The sequence below is a fragment of the Canis lupus genome, chromosome 15 (assembly GCF_011100685.1).
Source record: "Canis lupus familiaris isolate Mischka breed German Shepherd chromosome 15, alternate assembly UU_Cfam_GSD_1.0, whole genome shotgun sequence".
In the NCBI taxonomy this organism is placed as follows: domain Eukaryota; kingdom Metazoa; phylum Chordata; class Mammalia; order Carnivora; family Canidae; genus Canis; species Canis lupus.
This window is the reverse complement of record NC_049236.1, coordinates 8,204,238-8,228,496: the sequence shown is the minus strand read 5'-3', so window position 1 is coordinate 8,228,496 and position 24,259 is coordinate 8,204,238. Positions and strand designations below refer to the sequence as shown.

General features: G+C 52.1%; 1 protein-coding gene across 1 annotated transcript in view; it reads right to left on the bottom strand.

The window, feature by feature from the left end:
- Window positions 1-24,259, bottom strand: part of CSMD2 (CUB and Sushi multiple domains 2) — a gene marked incomplete at its 5' end in the record, with an annotated part of 437,990 nt that overhangs the window by 40,239 nt on the left and 373,492 nt on the right. Inside the window, 8 exons of the mRNA XM_038557633.1 lie at window positions 5,659-5,847; window positions 7,421-7,594; window positions 13,024-13,197; window positions 14,393-14,566; window positions 15,894-16,088; window positions 17,034-17,219; window positions 21,489-21,677; window positions 23,812-23,958. Coding sequence (XP_038413561.1) covers window positions 5,659-5,847; window positions 7,421-7,594; window positions 13,024-13,197; window positions 14,393-14,566; window positions 15,894-16,088; window positions 17,034-17,219; window positions 21,489-21,677; window positions 23,812-23,958 — 1,428 coding nt within the window. The remainder of the gene's footprint in view (window positions 1-5,658; window positions 5,848-7,420; window positions 7,595-13,023; window positions 13,198-14,392; window positions 14,567-15,893; window positions 16,089-17,033; window positions 17,220-21,488; window positions 21,678-23,811; window positions 23,959-24,259) is intronic.

Sequence of the window (24,259 nt, the reverse complement as noted above, 5' to 3'; positions counted from 1 at the left end):
CAGAGTATACTCTATTGTTTTATTCCTTTCCTGTGGTTTGTTCTTTTCAAAGAGGAAAAAAGTCAACAATAAAATGGAAAGATAAAACAGTGTCAATACCATTTGGCTGTTGTGGGTAAGGAAAACCCAGAAGATGTAAGATAATAAAGAGGAACAACTTATACTCAGTGTGTATTTGCATACAAACCAGGGAGACGAAGAGCACAGAGAAGGTGAGTAACTGTTTCTGCATTTCTCAATTTGTCAATATAAAAACATTTAAAAAATGTATTTAATGTTTATGCTTTTGTCCAAATGGGATCTCCAGATCCTGCAGTGGCTGTTTAGTTTCTAACTGCAAATAAGTTTTTTTTTTAATTTAATTTTTTTCTAACTGCAAATAAGTTGAGATGTGTACATGAAAATAGGCAAGATAGATATTTAGCACTGCTAATAATAGACTTTCTTATATTACAAGGGTACATACATAATGGGATTGAGGAAAAGTATAATATTGTAATTAAAAAACAACACAAATCACGATTAATGGTTGGGTGTGGACTATGCTGAGTCCCACAGCAAAATAAAAAGGACCCCATGATGGTTCCTAGGCCTTAAGTATGAGAATTGTACTTGATGATGGGCCAGCCTCCAGGGCTTCCACTGTTTCTTAAAGCACTTTATCAGGGAAATGGCATATGATATGGATCTGGGTCATGCATTGCCCTTGGTCCCCACACATCCATGCCAATTAAAATAGTTTGCCTTCACCTGGAAGGAACAGCTGATTTTCACAGACTGAATTGATCAGGGGATATGTAGAGTACTCTACAATTTTCTATAAGCCTATTCACAGGTACTTTGGTCTTTCAGAAGTAAAAATTCAGTTAGCCCACTAAAATAACAATCATGTCATGACAATCATGAAATATTAGTGAAAATGGTTATTCTGAGAGTCATTTGGTATCTTATAGGCAATGAAATTTCCTCAGGGTCTGGTGTTTTTGAAACATTCTCACCAAATCTAGGAAAAAACTTTACTTTTCCCCATCAAAAAAAAAAGCGAATAGGGGATCCCTGGGTGGCTCGGCGGTTTCGCGCCTGCCTTTGGCTCAGGGCGATCCTGGAGTCCCGGGATCGAGTCCCACGTCGGGCTCCCAGCATGGAGCCTACTTCTCCTTCTGCCTGTGTCTCTGCCTCTCTCTCTTTCTGTCTATCATAAATAAATAAAAATAAATCTTTTAAAAAAAAGTGAATAGTCTAATTGGGTTCTAGTGTTAGTATGTCATCTTTCTGTAAATCTTGCTGAAGCTCATATTCAGAGTGAGTAATAAACATTGGTGTCCTCAGGAATGTGTTCTAAAAAGAAGATCAGATCTCTCTGTCCCTAATAATGATATAATGTAGTGGTCTCAGTAATTAGTGAATGCAGAGTTTAGCCCCTTGTAAATCCCAATGAGAAAAAAGTCACAACTGGCTTTCTGAAGTAAAAAATATTGGCAACTATTGAGCATTAGTCATTTTTTCTTTTCTCTTTTCTTTTCTTTTCTTATTTCTTTTTCTTTTTCTTTTTTTTTTTTTTTGGTGAGAGATAGTGGCTATCCTGTTTCTAGGCTTTGGCTTCTGCAAGACTGAGAGCCTGATTCTGGTTCCCGCAGATTAAGATCAGTCCAATAAGAAAGCACAATGTAAACATAATAAAACACATGAGAAATGAGTCACAATAAGTGAGAATCAACAGAAACAATAATAACAGAATTAGACTCATAAAGACGATGATACTGTAATTATCAGATATGGAGGGCATTATGAGTATATTTAATATGTGAAAGACATAAAAAGAGCATGTTTATAGAGGCACGGCACACAATGGAAATAATCAAGCAAATTTCAACAACAAACAAAACATCTCAAATGCAAAAGAAATAACTGAAAATAGAAACTCAGTGAATAGTTAAACCTCAGCTAAGACATAGCTAAAATGGTAATTAGTGAATGGTAGGACAGATGAGTTGCTTATGAACAGTTTTGAAAGAACAAACTCATGTAGAATGGTGAGAAGATTTCTACCTCTATAGGTAGAGGTGAAAAGCCCACCAAGACTAGTGTAATAGCTGATTATCCAGAACAGAATTTTAGTTCAACTTTAAATTAGTTCAACCTAAAAAACACAATAATATTTATGTAAATTACTAATGTGGAGAGACCTGGGGAAATCTATCAGAAATGGGAAATATGAATGAGAGTTTCAGACACAGAAAATCACAAGAAGGTCTCATGTTGGAGTCCCAGAAGTAGCGAAGGAAGAGAATGAGGAAAGACAGTATTTTTAGAACTGATAGCTGAGAATTCCCCAGATGTCAAAAAGCTTTGAAGCCTAAGGAATCATCAAAAGGATAAATAAAATATCCAAACACAGTGTAGAAAAATTCAGAATGCCAACAAAAAAGAGAAGATCTTAAAGGCATCAAGATTAAAAAAAAAATCAGACTACCTCAAAGGTACAATGATTAGATTGAAGGTAGACTTGTCATTAAGAATAAATGCCAGCAGAGTGCACCAAGGGAGATATGTCAACCTGGACTTCTGATCCAGCTAAATTCTCATTTAATAACCAGGGAAAATGCAGAACACCAAAGACAGAGACAGATTTTTTTCAAAGGAGGGAAAGACTTATAGCTGACTCCTCCAGAGCAATAAAAGAGGTCAGAGGATATTAGAAAGATTTCCTTAATGGACTGAGAGAAAGTAACTGCCAACCTAGATTTCTAATCCTACCAAAAATATCTTTCAAAAATGAGGGACATATAAATGTATTATAGACAAACAAAAACTCAGAGTGCTTGCCCCTGGGAGATCTTCATTAAATAAGCTTCTAAAGGATGCCCTTCAAATAGCAGGAAGATGATCCCATGGGGAAGGACAAGATATAAGAAGAAATGAAAAACAAAGAAACTGGCAAATATATGGATAAGCAAAAGTGAACAATAATTTCATAGAACAACAATAATAATACATTGTGGGTTTAATAAACAAGGCAAAATTAAGATATAAGAAAACAATAACGTAGAAGTCAGAAAAACAAACCAAATTAAAGTGTTCTGATGTTATTGTATGATATAGGAAGAAGAGAGAGAGATTATTTTTAGACTTTTATAAGTGAAATTTTCCTGCTATAATTTCTTTTTTTTCCTGTTATAGTTTCTAACATAGCTATTAAATGTAGAGCATATAACTTACTAGAGAAGAAAAAGGGAATTATAAAAATAATCCAGTTAAAAAAAGAAAAAAAAGAAACTCATGGGTAGAACAAACACAAAACACAGAATTAGATGGTAGATTTAAAATCTAAATATATCAGTAGTTTGACATGCTTAAAGTGATTAAAAAAAAACTTTCAACCAAGAATTCTATAGCTAGCAAAACTATCCTTCAAACATGAAGGGGAAATTAAGATATTCCTGGATAAACACAGAGAACGCACCATTTGTAAACCTAGAAAGAAATTCTAAATTATAAAGAATTTCTACAGGAAGTCTTTCAGGCTGAACTGAAAGGACATGAAGGCATATGCAGAACTGAAAAACCCTGGTAAAGGTAACCACATAGGTAAATATAAACCACAGTGTAAATGTATCTTTTTGTTTTAATTTTCTTCTCCTATCTGAGAAATGGCATGAAGCCATAATTGGAAATTTGTGTTGATAGGCATGCATTGTCTAAAGATGTAGTATGTCCAACAGTAACAGCACAAAGGAGGAATATATATATATATATATATATATATATATATATATATATGTATATATATATATATATTCGGCTCCATACTCAGCATGGAGCCTGCTGGAGATTCTTTCCCTCTGCCCTTTCCCCTGCTCTCTCTCTCTCAAATAAATAAATAAATAAATCTTTAAAAAATTGACAAACGTGTAAGTAGTCTAGAGAGAGAGAGAGAGAGAGAGAGAGAAAGAGAGAGAGAGAGAGAACGATTCAAATTACTAAATAAATAAAGAATGAAAGTGGGGACATTACTACTAACCTACCCTGCTGGAATAAATAAATACTAAATAATTAATAATAAATATTAAATACTATGAATGTGAACCATTGTATGCAAACAAATTAGATAATCCAGACGAAATGGACAAATTCTGAGATGTACACAGACTACCAGGACTTCAGAAGAAGTGGAATATCTGAATTGAATTATAGTGAATAAACAGAATCAATTAATAAAAAACTTTCAAAGAAAACCCAGGACTAGATGACTTCACTGTTGAATTCTATCAAATTTTTAAAGGAGTAACACCAATCTTCCCGTTCCTAAAAACAGAAGAGGGACATCTTCCAACTCATTTTATGAAGCCAGCATCACTCAGAGCCAACAACATCACAAAGAAAGGAAACTGTGGATCAACATCCCTTACGAACATAGCTGCAAAAATCCTCAACAAAATACTAGCAAATCAAGTCCAGCAGCACATTAAAAGGATTAAACCATGACGAGGTGTGATCCATTCCCTAAACACTAGAGTGGTTCAACATATGAGAATTAATCAATCAATCGATATAAGGCACTGTGTTAACAGAATGGGGGGGGGGAACCACACGGTCATTTCAACAGTTGCAGAAAATGCATTTGACAAAATCCAACACCATTTCATGGTAAAAATGTTCAACAAACTAGAAATAGAAGGAAAATTCCTCACTAGGAATAGAAGCGAAATTCCTCACTCATAAAGGGAAAGATTTACATAAACTCTCCGGCTAACATCATCCTTAATGGTGAGAAACTGAAGGCTCCTCTCCAAGGACTAGGAACAAGAGGTGGATGTCTGTTTTGCCTCTTCTATTATTATTTTTATTATTTTTATTTTTATTACTATTATATAGGCTCCACATCTAGCATGCAGCTCAGTTCAGGGCTTGAACTCATGACCCTAAGATTAAGATGTGAGCTGAGATCAAGAGTCAGATGCCTCACTGAGTGAGATACCCAGGCTCCCCTGTTTTGCCATTTCTGTCCAACGTCATATTGGAAGTTCTAGCTAGGGCAATCGAGTGAGAAAAAGAAACAAAAAGCATCTGGATTGGAAAGGAAGAAATAAAACTATGTTCACGGATGATATGATCTTGGATTATTATGTTACGTCGGATCGGCCAATGGTTTCTTAAATGTGCCACCAAAAGTGCAAGCAATGGAAGAAAAGAATACATAAATTGGGTTTCATTAAAACTAAAAATTTCCATGCGTTGGAGGACGTTATCCAGAAGTGAGAAGGCAATCCGGAGAACGGGGCACGTCTGCAAATGATACATCCGATAGGGGTGCGGTAGCCAGAATATATAAAGAGCTGCTAAAACTCAACAACACAAAGACAAACATTCAAGTCTGGGAGAGGGTAGGGAGCTGGAACAGACATTTCTTTAGAGAAGAGATACCAAAGGCCAAAAAGCATAACAGAAAAAAGACACTTGACCTCGCTGGCTACTGGGGACAGGCAAATCAGGACCGGCACGGACACTGCATCACCCATTACGGCTGGGAACCCACCCCAGGGCCCGACGGGGCCACGTGCAGCACGGGAGTCACACGCGTGCACACGCGCACGCACACACAGGCACATGCATGCACAGGGCGGGGGCTCCCCTGCAGCCCAGGGCATGTGTACTTACGGAGACACTGCGGTCGGGGCCGGTCCCACGTGCCGTCCCCCTGGCAGCCGAGCACGGGCGTGCCCAGGAGGTAGAAGCCGCGCTTGCACTGGTAGGACACGGTGCTGCCATAGCTGAACCCGTGCGGGCTGCCGGCGTGCACCTGCCGCACGCTGTTCTCCTGGAGCCCGGGGTCGGTGCAGTTGACAACTGAAATGGAAATGGGGCGGTCAGACCCCGAAAGCTGGGGGGCGGGGGCTGCTTCCCTCGCCAGGCACCGGGACTGTGGAGCCTGGGGGGGGGGTCCCGCCCGGCGGGGCCGGTCCTCAGCGTCACGGTTCAGGGGTCTGCGCCCTGGGGAAGCCGCCCCCCGCGCCGACGGGCCTCTCTGTCCGCGGCCCGCTAGCAGCCTGGGTGGCCCTGTCGGGGCACATGAGCCCTGGAGGCGGCTCCGGTGCCCCGGGCCTGGTGCGGCGGGTCCTCAGCTGCGACACGGGTGCACCCAAGCTGACCCCGACGAGCCTCGGGCTCTTTCGGCAACGGGCTCGACGGCTCTGAAGAGCACGATCCGGGGCTGAGTCTGACTTCCAGCGGCTGAAGTGTCCCGGCAGCTTGACCCCAAGTCAAGGCCTATTTTAGGGTAATGACGGGGTCACGGTGATGCTCGGGGTGCGCGCCTGCTTCCAGAATGCCGTCCCGGCCACTCCCTCACCACCGCCTCCTTCTCACCCAGTAAGGGGGCAGGACGGGGGGTTAAAATCTTTCCTTAGTTTTTGGAGCATAAAGCGTTTTCCGTTTGATGAGCCCTGAGGCTCAGAGCGAGTGCCAGGCTGTGTGCAGGGCGCCGAGGATGCCGCAGGACCTTGGGGGCCGGCGTTCCCCACCTTGGCCTTGCGGACCCGCTGGCCGGTCCTCCGCAGTGGTGGGGACGGCCTGGGTGCTCAGGGCACTTCAGCGGCACCTCCCCCTTCGCCTCCGCCTGCCAGACGTCAGGGGGCCCCTCCAGGGGGCTGTGAGGGGTGCCTCGATGCCAGTCCCCGCTCGGAGGTGCCGGCTCGGATGACGCCATCCCCGCTCGGAGGTGCCGGTCTCCAGGGAAGAGGACAAACCGGCAGTTTCTGAGTTTGATAAGCGCTCTGACGGGGGCAGCGCAGAACCTTCCAGAAGCTCTCGACAGCGCAGAGGCCGGGCAAGGAGGGCTTGCAAGACGAGGTCGCATTCATGGGTCCTGCTGGCTGGGTGGACGGCAGCGTGACAAGGAGCGCGTTGCAGGAGGCCGTGGGGGGCCCAGAGCCAGGCCAGGCCTGGGGAGGCACTGGAGGCCGGGAGCGGCGCCGTCAGGTCGGAGGAGGGACGGGGCGGTGGGACAGGATGGAGGCGCCCAGGCCCCGAATCCAGGCCCCGAGCCTGCCCTCGGGGGGGCGGGAGCTGCAGCCACAGGACGTCTGCACCTGCACCCATGAGCGCAGCAGCTCTTGACGGTGACACGGGCGAGGACAGCCGGATGTCTGGAGATGGGTGTTTGCTGTGCCACGCAACTGAGGGGCCTGCTTCCCATTTCGGCCTTTTTTTCCCATTTCGGTCTTGAAAGGTGCACCTTGCTTGCCACGCGCCCGTGACCCCATGGATGGGGTCCCCGCCTATGGCCCCGCTCGGGGCCCTGTCCTCCCTACCCCACCCGTGTCAGAGTGACCCCAGGGCTCAAGCCACCGGCGTCCGCCCCTGCGTAGCAGAAGCCCGGGGCAGCGGCACCGGGGCGAAGGGGAAGAAGAGGGGGACTCACTTCTGCAGGTGGGCAGCGTGTCGCTCCACTGCCCGCTGGCCAGGCACTGCGACCTCGCGGCGCCCTCAGCCACGTACCCGGGGTTGCAAACGAACTTGACCACGTCGTTGAGGTTAAACTGGTTGCCCTGCGTGAGCCCGTTGACGGGGTTGCCCGGGTGCCCACAGGTGATGGCTGCAAATGGAAGAGGACACAGGTTAGCCCTTGCGGCTCCGCGGCCCCGGCTCCTCCTTCCCGCGCCCACGAGGGGGGCAGCCCACTCCTGGAGACAGTCTCTTCCCTTCCTGAAATCAGCCCGGGGCTGAGCCCTCCTTGGCGAGGGCAGCTCTGCCGCCTGCACGTCTCGGGAGGACTCATCTATGAGGCCCCGTGGGGCCCGGGCCGGGACTGTGGGTCTGTCACAGGCTGTCACTCCTGCCTCAGTTTCCCTGCCTGGATCCCCGCGGCGGCACCTCCCTCTCCCAGCACTGGACAGCATGATGCCCCTCAGGGGCCTCGGGTGGCACTGGATTGGGCCGGAGGCCACGCTCGTCAAGCTGGCTCAGGGATTGCTGCCCTTGGGAGCCCCGGGAGCTGAGAGCACGCCCCCCCCGCCCCCCACGCTGTGCTCCCTCGGGAGGAAGGAATGGCTTCTCCCTCCAGCCCCGGGGGGACGATGGGCAGTCGTGCTCCACCCCGTGCCCCCGTCCCCTGGGCCCAGCGCCGTGCAGCAGCGTCCTCTGGGGCAGGTGCTCTGGGGCGCAGGTGGCCGACGCCGTGAGGCCGCCCCATTGGGGCTCCTCCCGCCGGCCTCACCGGGCTCTCCCGTTCCACTACAGCCTCCAGCTCAGACGCGGGATTTTCTCATCTGTTCCTCCGGCACGGGCGGTGCGGGGAGGACTCAGAGTGCTCTGTCCCCGTCTGCCCCCTTCCTCCCAGGGCCGGGCCCCCCTCCACCAGGGGCACTGGTCTCTCCGGGGCTGCCGGGACATACGAGGTGCTGCCCCAGGGCCTTGGTCCGCTGCCCCTCGGCCAGAACAGCCCCTGGTTCCTGCCCTCGCCCCCCCCAGGGCTCCCCCAGATGTCGCTGCATCCGTGGGGCTGCCCCCGGCTCCCCAGCACTGCCCACCCGTCCCCATGGTAACGGACGCGCCCCTCAGGAGGGGCTTGGGGGCTCCGGCCGCATCTCCCTCTACTGAGGGCAGGTTCTTGGGTCTGCTCCTTGCTATGTCCTGGGGGTTGCCCAGCACCTGACACGCGAGGAGGGCCTGGCAGGTATCTGCTGAGGGCAGGCAGCTGTGGGCGCAGGGAGGGTGACAGCAGCCGACTCTTTGTGGTCGGTCCCCAGGCCTGCTGCGCACCTGCCTGTTGGCCCAGTCTCTTTAGATGGAGCTCTCGGGGGGATGCCCCGGCCCGGCCTTTCCCAGGTCCTGGGTCTGGAGGCTGACAAACCGCAAGGAGTGTTTTCTTCCCCAACAACTGGACCCATGGGGTGTCCAGCCCAAACCCACCCAAACCCAGATGGTGCGAACGGGGATGGGGCGGCAGGAGGTGACAGCCCAGGTCTTGCTGCGGCCGACTCTGGGTCAGCTCTCCGGCGTCCACTGCCACAGACGTGCCCGTGGGCTGCTGAGAGCGGGACACCTGCTGGCCGCGGGCTGCGGGGACAACGGCCGGCGGTCACCGCTCGGCTCCGCCCTTCCCTGACTTCCAACGGTTCACTCCGGGCTCACTCCTCGTCTCCAAGGTGAGGGCTCCGCTTGCAGCCGACCTGTGCAGGTGTCTTCCACTCGGTCTTCGGCCCTCTGTGCCCTGAGGACACCCGGGGGGACTGTGCTAAGGTCTGTGGCCTCAGAGGGCTCACTTCACAGGCCAGCGGACAGCAGTCGCTTGGGGAAGGGGGGAAGCAGGACAGAAGCGCCCGCAGAGGAGGGGCAGCTGCCCCCCCAGGGGAGAGCGGCTGCAGGAGGGCGCCGGCAGGACGCAGCACGCCATCTGGGCTGGGCCTCAGGGCTGAACGGACCCGGCCAGGCCACCCGGGGGTGGGACATAGCAGACGCTCCATAGGGTCTGCGACCCCCACCGATGACATGCCAAGTGCTGGGGGGCGCCGTGCGCCTGGGACACGGCCTGCTGCTCCCACCGACTCACGAAGGGCCATAAGCCCCCCTCCCCAAAGGCTAAAAAACGACTGGCGCAAAGAGAGGGACATGTGCTGGGTAGTGACACCCTTGGGGGCGCCCCTTTTGGAAGGATGGGTTGCCAAGGCGCCTGCAAAGGAAATGGAGGTGTGGGCAGCAAGGTAGAAAAAGGGAACTGGATGGGCAGTGGAGGCGGGGTGTCCCTGAGACACCCTCCAGGGACGCAGAGACCCCGGAGGGCTCCGTCCCCGCGGGGCCCTGGCTGGTGCAGGCTGGAAGAGCCGGAGCAGCCCAGGGGACAGGGGAGCTGAAGACAGCTTAAGCTCACTGAGGAGGCGGGCGGGAGGGGGCCCGGGAACCTAGGGAGGGCACAACCCTGGGCCCTGAGGCAGGGAGACTCTGCCAGGAGGTGGAGGGCGGGAGGAGGAGACGCAGGGGTGGGAAGCAGCGGGCGGAGGAGCCTTCCAGCCTCTCTGCAAAACGAACGTGAGGTTAGCTAACCAGCCAGTAATTACGGCCTCTCTGCAGCTGCTCATCTGAGCCCTACAGCCCTGCAGGGCAGCGCCACCGTCACCCTCGGGCAGTCGGAGATGGGTTTGGGGACGCGGCTTCCAGGTGGCTTCCGGAGTGCTGAGCCCCGCTGCCCTGGTTCGGGGCCGTGGTCGCCACCTGCCACCTGCGGTCACGGGCCGCTGAGAGTGCGGGCAGGGAGGCGGAGGGTAGGTCTCCAGGGAGCACCAGGAGTCGCAGGCGCGTGTGCGAGCATGCGGGAGTGGGCAGGGGGCTAACAGACGGTGTGGGAGTGGCCCCTCTGCAAACCTTGGGTTGACAAGTGGTGCCAGCTACCAAGCGCCCACCACTGGGAAGCCACTCATAGACGCTTCTCCTTTTCCCCTCGTCTTGGTCCGCAGACCTCTGCACACCTCTGGGCCCCGGGAGGCGACGGGCTTGCGGCCCAAGAGGTCCCGGGGTCTGTCCCATGGCGGCGTCGACACCACCCTCACCGCAGCAACAGTGAGAGCACCTGCTTCACGTCTCTATCCGGTGCCGTTTGCACTCCTTTGGGTCCGAAATACGACTGATTTAGTCCTCACAATACTCCAAGGTATCTGCTTTTTGTAGATGAGGAAGCAGATTTGGGTAAACTAACCCACCTGAGGTCAGACAGCCGTGGACACACGGCGGCAGGTCTGGGCAGGACCCAGACAATCCAGATCGTGGGGTCACCTGTCCAGACGCTTGGTTGCCCTGCCTCCCAGCGCCCACCAGCTTTACAACCAAACATCTTTAGGCGGACGCAGACATCCTCCACTTGTTTTCAGACCCCAACATTCTCTATTATTTATAACCCGAATCTCCGCACGCATACTCCGCGCCAATTCCTTGAAGGCATCTGAATTTGCATCTTCTGGATGAAACCGAATGTTTTGTGCAGACCCATCTGGAAGAGCAACTGAATATAGATGGGTCTGGCTTTGTGTAAACCCGACACTTAAGCAGCTATCAAGACTAATTTTTCACGCATTGCTTATTCAATACGTCTCATTACTTTATTGCTCCATCTCATAGACGAAGAACCAAATAAGAGGAAGAATCACAAACAAAAACCTGCCTTCGAAAAAATTAAACAAAACCAACCCCGCGCTTTCCATGAAGGCTCACTTTGGGGGAACTTTATTAAGTGAGGGATTTTCCAAATTACTTGCAGGCAGCTGAGAATAACGGTGGTCATCTGAATCCAAAAAAGAATATTGCAGATTAACGAGGACAAATAAAACTGTAGACAGCCCAGGCCTGCCGCATAACCCCAACGGAGAATGCTGTAAATTTTAAATTACGTGTGAGTGGGAAAACCAACAAAATACCCACACAGAACGGTTTCTCCCGCTTGTGTTGCGAGCCTTTGTGGAGAGCAAGGCTGCGCGGAGAAGAGAAGGAAGGAGCAGGGAGCGGCCTGATACTGATGTGAGGTCACTGCTGGTGAGAGAGGGTCCATCTTAAATGTGAACAGACTGAGAAAGGATCCTGGTGTGTCAGGGGCACGGACTACGGGAAGGGGGCATATGACTCTACAAACTTCCCTAAGTACCCAAGGAAAGGGCGGAAGTTGGGAGCAAGGAAACCATCACACAGAGAAGCGATACCTGAGTATGACATCTTCCCCGCAGCAGGTACATCGGACACAACAGAAGTCAGACCAAGCCTCTGAGGCGTAGTGATAAATGTGAGTGAGCGTAACTAACCTATTAAAAGAGAAATGTTTTCAAATGGGCTCACGAGGCAAGGCCCCACTCTCCACTGTTTACAAGATTTGGAAAGGCTACGATACAGGGATGGTTCAAAGTACACCCTGCCACCGGGAAAAGGACGACAGCAGGGTGGTAAGCCCGATACCAGGCCCAGTGCCAGTCAAGCTACAAAATACGAAGAGTGACAAAGAAGACATCATGAAGGCTAAAGTCACAATTTGCAACGTAGATATAATAGTTCTGAACAACTATGTGCCAAATAACACAGCAACTACCTTTAGGTAGCAGAAACTACAGGAAACGCAAGGAAAGATAGAAGCACGCTAAGAACGGAAAACTTTAAGACACATCTCTCAGAGCAAAATGGGTGACATGGAAAGAAGTGAGCATGCGGGGCAGCCCGGGTGGCTCAGCGGTTTAGCGCTGCCTTCGGCGCAGGGCGTGATCCTGGAAACCCGGGATCGAATCCCATGTCAGGCTCCCTGCTTCTCCCTCCGCCTGTGTCTCTGCCTCTCTCTCTGTGTGTCTCTCATGAATAAATAAATACAATCTTAAAAAAAAAATGTGTGCAGAAGGCACAGATGACATCACAAGGCACGTCTTATGATCATATACGGAACTTTATACCCGAATCTGCCTTCTTCTCAAACGCACATGGACCATTCAGAACAACTGATTGATTTTTACAACTACAAGGACATAAAGAGAGAAATTCCACGATGTAGAAATATTATACACAGTGCGACACAATCAGAAATGACTGACAAAATAGAAGTAGAATGGCCCTTCTGCCTAGAAAGTAGAAGAAAATAACTATTAAAAAACTTCTTGGTGACAGAAGGAATGAACCCAAATTACAGCATTTCCAGTAAATCAAACATTGATCATTGTAACCTGCGGGATCCGATTAGAGAAGTTATTGGAGGACATTTTACAACCTTAAGCCCTTATATCAGTAACAATAAAAAAATGGAAATAAATGAATTGGATCCCCGACTCAAAAGCTAGAAAACGAACAAACACGTTACGCAAAGGGAATCGCTGGGAGGGCGACGCGAAGGCGGAAGCAGGAATCAACGATGCCAAGGGCCGGAACCTGGAGACGTAAGGGTGCATCTTGCAGAAGGAATTAACAGAACGTACAAAACCTCCAGCGAACCTAACCTAGAGGGCAAGGGAGGAAGTCCATGCTGAGGCGGAGCCCGTGGCTAGGGACAGTGGGTGACATACTTACGCACACAGAACGGGGTCTTGCCCGACCAGAGGTGGTCCTGCTGGCAGATGCGCACAGACATGCCGATGAGCCGGAAGCCGGCGTTGCACTGGTACACCACGCTGCCCCGGTAGCTGTAGTTCTCCCCATTGATGTGTCCGTTGACGATGGGCTCCGGAGTCCCACAGTGCCCCGCTGCGGGGGGAGAGGAGGACAGAGTATAGATCGGAGGGGAGCTCAGAGAAGAGGAGTGGGGGCTTGGCCAGGGCGGGAAGTCGGGGACGGTGGGGAAAAGGACCAGGGCCCCCGCCACCCACTGTTTCCCCCGCTCCCTCCAAGAGTAGCTGTCCGGGAGGGGCTTTGGGAATCCCAGACATGAGGGAAGTGGTGACCCCAAATCCCAAGGCTGAATCCCAAAAGGCCATCCATCCATCTCTGAGCTGTAGCTTCTGGGTCTGTCCGTGGGTTAGAAATGATCACAGTCACCTCCGTGCCTCTGGGATTACCTCCCTCTTCTTTTCCTCAGCCAGTGTCAACAGCATCTGCTGCATGGAGGGCACCTTGGTCTACGTTAGGGCTGTGAAAGCCCGGAGGAGTCGAAGGTAACTATGCACAGCAGGTGCTTTGGCTGACTCCGTCCTTCCTTCCCCTTGGGTGGCAGGAGACTCAGGCAGCCCACCCTAGGTGAGGGACTTCACTGAATGGGGTTTGGGGGATGTTCCCAGCGCTGCTAACTCAGCAGTGCATCCCTAACAGCGGCCCGGGGCCAGTGGGAGGGTGGCACCGTTCACTCTGGAACAGAATCAAATCTACCCCGTGAGGTCTGTGTGGCCGGGACCCTCCTTGGCGCTCGAGGGATCCAAGAACGAACCGAGAGGAGAGAATACTTCAGAATCCGGAGGCTTGGTAGGGAACGGACGGGCTGTGGGGGAAATGAGGACTCCGTCCCGTGTAAGCCAGGTCGTTTCTACGCGTTTGTCATCTTTTATAAACACACACATGTACGTAGGCAATTATGCACATGTGCACCATGTATTAGACATGTACACGCACATGTATACACGCACTTGCATGTTTATATGCACACCCCTCCTATGTATGTATACGTGTGTGTGCACACATATGCACGTACATATGTATACGTGTGTGTGTATATGAGTAAAGCTTTGTCTCATCAGGCTTGAAGCTCTCATTCTTCCAGATGCCCCCAGGAGAAACGAGTTCAGGGCTGTAGCATGGAAGGTGCCCGGTGGCTGGTGTCTGGACTCAAAATCTTACGCCATAGGGAAAGTGACGCCGTTTAAAGACTGGAGTCCGGCTTTAGAAAGCTCTCCCCCGTTTAAAGGAGGAACAGGGCGGCGGGATAGGTCTGGGGGGGGGGGCGACTCACCAAGGCAGCGGACGTCCGAGCCGCTCCAGAGCCCGTTGGCCATGCACTCGCGCACCCGGGAGCCCACCAGCGTGTACCCCGAATTGCAGGAGAAGATCGCCGTTGCCCCATAGACGGACAGCGTTCCAATGCGGTGGCCGCTGGGTGGGACAGGGAGCTCTCCGCAGGAGATGACTGCAAGGATCACAGGCACTCAGTGGCTCGCGACGGCCTGAGAGAGGCCCCTGGTGGCGCTTCGTGGGGAAGCTCATAGGCGGGGCGACGCGGAGCCTCCTCCAACCCCGAGGCCCTACGCTAGACGGAGACTCTGCGGGGGCCCGGGCCCATCGGCTCCTCGTCCTGGCTGCAGAGAGCAGCGCCCTCTCCTCCCCGGGGAGCCGCGCACAGGCGCGGAGGGGAGGCCCAGTGGCCCAGGCCGCGCTAGGTGGGGGCACCTTCCCTGCACCGCAGCCGCCACAGCCTGGGACTTCTGCTCGGCCACACCCATGGTTACGGTCCACGGTGGGGTCCAAACGTGGATGCGTAGAGACATAGTGCCTTGAATCGCGGGTGTCGGGAGGAGGTCCCTCCTCGTCCCACCCGGTCTCAAACTTGCCACTCCTCGCTGACAAGCTACCTCCTCTATCATGTCCTCACTGATGAGGTATCATGAGTGCACCCCACGGCAGCGGGTGCTGTGCTGGGCCAGTCGGACCCCCATTTAAGGTGGAAGCACAGCTAGCGACCCTTCGCTGCTAGCCCTCTTCGGGCTGCCCTGGCTGAACAGTCCTCCCTGGTAGATCACGCTCGCTCTCCGGGGCACCTGCACCTAGTGTTTGGTCAGCGTGCAGGCATGAAGGCTCTCGCCCCAACGTGTGGCAGTTCCAAAGGACCGTCCGAGCTGCAGAGCTCCCTGTGGGGCCAGCTGAGGGCTGCACTGACACCACATCAGAGGTCCACTTCGCCACCTTCCCTTACACAGCATGGCGGGGCTCTCAGGAGTACTCCCTAAGGAAGTCTGTCTCAGAGTCGCCTCCCAGGGACCCTGGTCTTGTAAACTATCTTGAGGAAATAAAAACAGTCATCCAGAAGGAGAGGCAGCCACTTGGGGCCACTCCTTGTGCTACAGCATTCCTCTACACACGCTCCCGTTATAGGTCTTGTCACACCCCGTTATCATTGCTTCCTTATTTTGTCCGCCTCTCCAGCAGACTAGAAGCTTCTCTGGGGCAGGAAGCACAATCTTTTATCTTCACACTTCTATGACAGCTGGCACGACTGTTGACTATGTGAATGAGTGGATACTCACCTGGACAAAGGCAACTTTTTAGTAAAGTGATAAGATGCTAACAAGTACTTCCTTAAAGGAGAAAGGCACCTCCCCAGCTCCCGGTCTAGGTGAGTGTTCAAAGAGAGGTCCACTGCTGTCCCTGGTGATGCCCCTCCTCTCCCTCCCCATGTGTGGTAGAGTGCAGGTGGGCGGCACTGTGCTGAACCTGCCCACCTCCCCTCCTGGGCTTACTCTGGCAGGTGGGCATAGAATTCCCGAGGCTCCACTGGCCATTAGCCTGACAGCGGATGACCCTCTGGCCGGTGTAGTAGTAGCCGGGGTCACAGATGAGCATCAGCTGGGCCTGGAACTGGTACTGTGTCTCAAAGATGAGCCTCCATCGGCCATGTTCCACGCTGATGCTGCTGACATCGGGACAGGTCACAGCTGGGGAGACAAGAAGCAGCGAGGAGGAGTCATTGATTCATTAATTATGGAAGACACAGGCGAGAGTCCAGAGCTGGGGACGGGGGCACTGCTATGCGGTAATAAGAATCTTCGGTTGTCGGGCAGGTTTGTTTAATGCATGAAATGGACTGGGGTGGGGGCAGGGAATGCCGCAAACCAGGGTGGGCAGATCCACCAAAAAAAAAAAAAAAAAAAAAAGTAGAAAAAAGAAAAAAAGGGGAGGTGGTAGTCAGTGCTGCTTGTTAGATGTGAAACTTGTAAGTTCTCTTTGGTCAGGTCTTTATTTTTCAAGAGAAGCTAGAAATATGGATTTTTATGGGAGCTCCTCCAATTTCAAAATGTTGGGAAGCAATTCAGAAATCTCGTAAAGCTCACTGTAAGTCAAAGAAACAAAATAAAACAAATCAGAAGTGTAAACCCCAGGGCGCCTGGGTGGCTCAGTTGGTTAAGTGTCTGCCTTTGGCCCAGGTCACGATCTCCAGCCCCACATCGGGCCCCCTGCTCGTGGGGAGTCTGCCTCTCCCTCTCCCTCTGCCCCTCCCCACCACTCGTGTGCACTCTCTCTCTCTCAAATAAAAATTTTTAAAAAGTGCGTATATATAAAAAACATTTTAGAGTTCTGTGATCAAAGGACATTCATGCAAATGTTCTGGTAGTTTTTCCTTCTAAAAGGAATTTATTCCTAAGTTCTGTGATGGCTCGTGGAGACATCTCCGGGCACACTGGTCTATCAATGCCTCGAGAGCAATTTTGGACGGAAGCCCAACTTGGCCGATGACACTCTCCGTCTGTCTGTTTCCCGAATCTCCGATCTCCGTGTACCTGCTTCTTTCTCATTACTCGGTGCTCAGCTTGCCCCCTCTAGGATCTTCTCAGCTGCATCTCCAACCCCGCCTCCACCCCTCTCCACGCCCGAGGACTCACGGACACACTGTGGGGGTACATTGTGGTTGCTCCAAAGGCCCGTCTCCAGACACTCTGCTGTAGCCTCGGCACCTGCCTGGAGGTGATAGCCTTCGCTGCAGCTATACACAGCCTTAGTCCCCACTGTGTACTCTTTGCCAAACACCATCCCATTCTTGGGGGCCTCCGGAAGCCCACAGGAAAGAGCTAGCAAAGAGAAAACAACATTAGGAGCATGGTCTGGTTCAAATGGCATTCTGAGAACATATTTTAATCTTCTTTCTCCCCAAAAGCCCTAATAAAATTATAGTGAAGACCAGGAAAGTGGAAAAGCCTCGTAACAGAAAACAAAATGGGAGGATCAACAGCAGAGAAGACTTCAAAAAAACTTCAGAAGATGGAATGCAGATCGAAGTGTGTTGATAGATTACGAGAAGCTGTAGCTGAAAAGGTACGAGGGAGCTATAGGTAAGACCAGCTCCCCTCCACCCTCTCCCACAAATACAGTGTAGGGGCAGTTGAGCATCTATTCCCCAAATAAAATAGAGAGTTTTCTTTCCCATTTGAGGAAAAAAAATAGGAAGTCCCTTGAGAGAATCAGGGCTGCTCAGGTGAGAGATGGCATCCCAGAGCAAAGCTCTTCGGATTCTAGGATTTAAGAGCTCTCAGGCCAGCGCCCCTCTGCAGCACCCCTCATGCTCAACATACCAGCTCAACTTCTTCACGCGGGAGGCCTGGCGGGCAAAGACAATGCGTGTAATCACAACAAAGGTGACTCACGTTTGCTACCTGGAAAAATCAACCTCGCCTTTCCTTTGAAATAGGAATGATCACGGATCACTGCACATATGAAGAAAACCAGTAGCATAAAAGACATAAAGGCAAGATTACTGATAGAAAAAAAAAATAGAAATAAAGCTCTCTTTTAGGAAACAGGGCTAATTCAGGAAATAGAAAGTATATAAGCCTTAAGGTTTTGTGTGTTTTTTTTTTAAAGATTTATTTATTTATTAATTCAGAGAGAGAGAGGCAGAGGCAGAGACACAGGCAGAGGGAGAAGCAGGCTTCATGCAGGGAGCCCAACACGGGACTCGATCCCGGGTCTCCAGGATCATGCTCCGGGCTGAGACGGCGCCAAACTGCTGCGCCACCGGGGCTGCCCGCCTTAAGGTTTTGATTAGCAATATCTTGAGAAAGTCGGGGTGGCATATCATATTCATTAAACAAGAACAGAGGGCTTTGAAAAAAGAACAACAACAGAACAAGGAAAATCTCTCTTAAGTTAAAAATACGATCGCTAAAATAAGTATTAGATAGAAGAGATCGAGATGAAAAGTAAAGAGAATTTCCCAGAACGTAGGCCAAAAAGACAGAAACTGAAAACGGGAGAAAAAGCACTGAAGTACAGGAGGTTGACATCCAGGAGGTCCAACATCCCACCAGTCAGAGTTCCGGAAAGAGAGAGAGATCGCAGATGAGAATTTCCCGGAGATGAAGAGACACAAGTCTTTAGATTGGAAAAGGAGCCAAAGGGACGCAAAGGGAACCATTATTATAAACATCATTGTGGAGTTTTAGAAGATGAAATACACGTTCCTACAAGTTCCCAGAGAGAGAAAGAGAGAGAGAGAGAGAGAGAGAGAAACAGGACATCCCTGTGAAGGAGCAAGCATCAGGCTGGCATCACACTTCCCGTCAGCAGCAATGATGTCCAAAGACAATGGAGCACATTTCTGAAGGAAGTGATCTGCAACCCAGCCAACCTACCAAGCATACGTGAGGTCAAAAGTAAAGGTATTTTCAGACATTTGAAGACCTGGAGCATTTCCTTCTCATGAACCCTTTATGAGGGATTTACTCAAGGCTATGCTCCATGAAAAAGAGGGTGAAAACCAAGAAAGGGTGAAATATGGGATATAAAAATATAAAAAATGATAGCGCTAACGCAGCAGCACAAAGAAAGGTGACAGCTCAGGAGACAAACGTGTACGGCCACGTGGTGGCCGAGGTCATGACAAGGAGCAGGGTCAACGCTATGTTTATGGGAGGAACGCGCATTACTTAGGCAGGAGCAGTTTGTCCTTGAAAGAAGCTGATACAGCTGAGGAGCTAGTGCTCTGTCCGCGCATCGAGCCCAGGCCACCCTCACTCCGGGGCAGCTCAAGCAGAGGAAGTTCCCATCCACCCAGGCCACCAATGGTCCTTGATGCCACTGGAACCCAGAAGAGACATGGGCCAGGGCTTCTGTAGGATATAGGGAAGGATGGACTCTTGAGAGGGAGGGGGATTGGGATATCGAGATGGGAGACGCCTTCAAAGACTGGAAAAGAGAAGGAAATAGTGGATGAGGAGGAACTGAGGAGGAAAATGTGGAATGAAGACGAGTGTTTGAGTATGATATTCTCTTAATGCCTAAACAGCAGGACTTTAAGTTCCTCTGGTGGTAATAGGGGAGGCAAACTGTGACCAACGGATTGCCCTGCTTCCCTGAACCTCTTGTGAAGACCCTACTGGTGCGGGAGGAGTCAGTCTGGAGACGGCAGGTGAAGGAAGTGGACGGCAGCCCCGACTCCCTGCTCTGGGCCCAGCTCTTCCCACGCGGATAACTCCGAGGAGAGAGACACTGAAAGCCCTTCCCCTGATCCCCACGCCGAAACAGCCCCCAAACCCCGAGGTGAGAGGGGCACTTCCTGTGGGCAGGAGAGGAGGGCACAGAATCACCAAGTATTTGAAGCTGGGGCTGGGATGAGATCTCTGAGGGGGAGAATACGTAGTGAGAGGATGGGTTGGGGGGTTGGGGAAGGAGAGCGGACGCGTTAGAAGGCACGGGATCTCTACTGGGATGCACTTGGTGGAAAGGCACGGTTGGGGAGGAGCAACATGGAGTTGGAGCGATGCCAGGCCTTTCCTGGCCCCGGGTTATGGGGACCCGTTCCCTGAAGGGCCCCAGCATCCGTGTTCTTGGAGGGGAGCTGATCTGTGGAGGGAGGAGAGAGACAGCCTTCCAGGGAGAGACTAAGGGTGTAGGCTCGTAGGCTGTGGGCCACAAGCCGGGATTCCAGAGCCTTCAGCGGGAGGGCCCAGTGCAAGGGCAGCAGCAGGAGGCCTGGGGCTGGGGCTGGGCATGAAGTGCTGTGAGACGAGGACGGAGAAGCCTACAGGGCCTTAGTTTTGGGAAGTGACAAAGGAGAACGGACGTGAGAGGCGTGGTGGTTCCTAACTGGAGCCTCGGGAGACAGATAGTTAGAGACCCGGAGACCAAGCCCGGCACCAGTGGCCACCAGTATGTGCTCTGGGACCTTCCCTTAGGGCATCAAATAGAGCATGAGGGACACATCGTTGGAGGAGGCTCAAGCCCAGGCAAGAAGGTTCTGAGGGGCAGAGATGACAGACGTCACTAGACAGGACGTCACCACACTGTGAAGCAAAGAACAGGAAAATCAAACACGAGTGTCATTTCCTGCCAATATTGTTGGCAAGCCTTTTCTTCTTCTTTTTTTTTAATGCAGCAGAAATGATGTGACTGCGGGAGAAAGGACGACTGCCATGCGCTGGTGTAAGTGTAAGTGAAGGCAAATGTCCTCAAGGGCAGTGAGTGTCAAAAGCTGAAGATCTTGTATAGGTTATGGCCCAACAATCTCATTTCTGGGAATTTATTTTAAGAAATAAACATGGATGTCCACAGTGATGGAATTACGAGGATTTTAACAGTGGTGCTGGTGCAGAAGCAAAAAATAGAGAAATTCAAATGACCAACAACAGGACGATACTTAAATAAATGAGTTCTTCCTTAACGCTGTGCGACCGCGAGAAATAGTGACGAGGAAGTGTATTTAATTATGTGACAGATGTTATTAAAGAATATTAAGAGCTCTGTGCTCCGAGGATGCCGTTTGTGTAAACAATATATAAAAGATTGAAAGGAAATGTGCTGAAATGTTACACGGAGATCTGGGGTGATGGGATTACAGGTCGCTTTTTTTCCTGCCAAGTCTTTATTTAAATTACAGTCGGCCACCACGCAGCATAACATTAGTTTCAGGTGGAGGATTCACTGACTCATCAAAACACGCGCCCTCCTTAATCCCCATCACCCACTTAACCCGTCTTCCGCGTCTCTCTAGCCTTTTGTTTTTCCCGGATCCCTCGTCTGAGTTACTTTAAGGGAAGACAAATCCCATCAACTTGGAAAGGCAACACATGCAAACTACGGATCGCGGGCTTGCCCGCAGAGAGTGCACTGCGAGCCTCTACTCTTCCAGGTTCCCTCTGCCCGCGCCACCTCGGACCCAGTGCTCCCCCAGCCCACACTGCTCTCTCTCCAGTCCGTGGTTCTGCAAATGCTCTTGCTGTTGCCGAGAATATTCTCCTTGCCAATGTGTGGGCCCAAACCCCACCTGTCCTGGGAGCCGGAGCCCAGGCATCCCCTCTTGGGGAGCCGAGCCGCCTGTCACCTCCTTTCCACGCGCTCCTCACCTTGACAGAGAGGAATGGCCTCGCTCCACAGGTAGTAGCCCTGGGGGTGCCGGGTACAAATGGCCATGCTGTGTCCCACCAAGCGGTAGCCGGCGTTGCAGCCAAAGTGGACAGAGCCTCCGGGCTGGGTGCTGGGCTGGCCCAGAAGGAAGCCGTGGAGTGGAGCCCTGGGCAGGCTGCAGTAGGGAGCTGGACAACAAGAGGAGGCTCAGGGGAGCACGGGCAAGCAGGAAGACAGGTGCACCCCAGGCCCCTTGCCCACCCTCCCTTCCCCCATTTTCTGTCTTGGCCACCGCCAGGTCCACTGCACAGTGGGTACTGCAGTGAAGCCAAAGAAAAGAGAAAGACCACGAAGCGTGTGGCCTAGAGCAGCGCGGCTCAAGCAGCTAAGCTCCGTCCCCTGAAACCCATCGGCTCCCAAGAGGCGCAGGAAACAGGCCCCGGGGGAGGGGGCTCCAGCAGCATGTGACGCCAGGCAGTGGCTCTGGAGGCCCGGCTCTGACTGTCCGGGTCCGTGACTTGGGGCGCATCACTGAAGCTCCCTGAGTTTCGCTTTCCTCACCTGTACTGTGACCGGAAATGCCAACCTCAGAGGTTTTTGGACAATTGAAGTGGGATTGCGTCAGGAAAGCCCCCAGCCCAGCGCTTCAACAAAAGGCCCTTCCCCGTCGTGTTACGGGGCGGTGGAGAGGGAGCCGCGTGGTCCAGGACCATGGCCTCTCCGCGAGCAGCCTCAACGGGTTTCATCCGTTTATCCGACAGACATCGAGGGCCCACTATGTGCCCGGTGATGCTCTAAGCGCCGGAATATCACAGCGAAGAGAACAGTCACAACTCCCAGCGCGGGGGGCTGCCCATGAAGACTTGCCAGGGATCCCCAGTGGAAGTTCCAAGAGGCTGGCAGTGCAGTGGCCAGTGCACACGCTGGACATGCGCCTCCATTGCTCCAAGAGGCTCGGTACCCCAGGCAGGCAGGGACGGGGAGGAAGGCCCCAGGCCCTCAGCACGGCTGCCCCGTGGGGACATCCTCTGGCCTCTGAGTTGATGACCACACCCCTGTGCTGGCGCAACGGTGCTTTAAGGACGTTCCTCCGGGCTTACCTCATCTAGAACAAGCCCCTCAGCCACAGGACGCACTGAGTCCTAGTGATGGGTGTGGGCCAAAGTGTCCACTGCTTTTCCACTAAGGTTCTAGTGGTTTCACCGAGTAGTTGATCAACCTCTGTTGGCACGTGCTTTAGCTGTGCCCGACCCGTCACCCCTGAACACATATGGCTAGTCTTCCAAGACCTCAAGGACAGGGCAGCTCTTTGTGGTGCGCTGCTTCCCTACCTGCTGGGCCGGAGCAGCTGCCGGCCACCCCCGGACGCTGCCCGAAGCTCCCCGACGGCGACCCGAAGGTTTAGTTTTCATCCTAAGGAAACTGCCATCTGAAGGGTGACTTGTGGAATAATCACTGGGCTAGACCGGGACAGAGCCGGCCACCGCGCTGGGGGCACGAAGCCACCCTCCCTCTGGTGTGCATGGAAGAAAGGAATTTAGGGTTCACTCTGCAGAGACAGCGGACCCTGGGGCAGTGAAGATCCGTCTCCTCCCGGGCTCGGCTTGGCCTCATCTCCTGGAGCTCCTCACGGCCTTCAGCAGCTCCCATCCACCTCCATGCTTGCAGAGCCCCTCCAGTTGTCGGACCCGCTCCCCTTCAGAACGGGCTGGGCTGCTTATTAAGTTTTCTTGACAACCACATACGATAATCCCCAAGACGGGAGTTCAGATAAATTCCACTTTTTTTTCCCCCATCTCATTACACTTCCAAGGATATTTGTGTGCTCCTTGTAGACTGCAGCCCTGGTCAGTGCCTGCCTAGCAGGCCTCAATCTGCCTCTGCCTGAGTTACGGCGGGAAGAGCCGAAGACAGGCCCCTGTAGGCCGTCCCTTGGCTGCCTGTCTGACATTTCCCACCCGAAGACCCAGATCTTAGGGGTTCTCAGTTTTAAGGAATGTTCATCAACACTTCAACAGTGTTAGGGATGGGGTCACCTAGTAGGCATTGCCAGGTGATAAATAATGAACGTATCCAAAAGACACTGTAGCCTGGCGGTACGAGCAGAAGAGAGGGGCGAGCCTACAGCAGGGAGAGGAGTGGAAATTGGGAGGTGAAAACCATGGGGGACACTCGGGCAGCTGTGGTGAGAGGTTCAGACGAGGGAGGAAGGCCCCCGCCATCGATGGGGATACGGCCCACTGCTAACTTGGGAGTTTGGGGTAAGCTACCTCAGGGGCCCAGGGGCTGTGGCCCTTCTCATGGGCCCTCTGGTTTACTCACCTGAATACCGGATCTTAAAGCCCTTCCGGTTGTAGGCGTGGTCAGACGACCAGCGCAGGTACACAGAGTTGCTTGAGCTGGTGACAATCAGGGGGGCTGAGTAATTCCCACTGAGGGCTTTCAGCAGAGGACTCTGTCCCGAGGGACCTGGAGGGAGTACAGGACACAGGATTACAGACCTTGATTCGACACCTCAGGTGTAACCGCCTCTCATTTCTCCTCCTCAGGAGAAGTCAGTAGGTTCAGACGGTCGGGGTCAGTGCAATGATCTGTACGTCTGTCCTGTCTCTGCATCCCCGCCCTGGGTGCTCCTCCCTCCTGAGCCCTACCTAACACAGAGCTCGGGGAAGTCACTGCCATCCTACAAGAGTTGGCAGGTGAGATGAAATCTATTTGCCATCTTGGGACTTGCCAAGGTCAAGCAGCTGGTTAATGCAAGAGCTGGTTC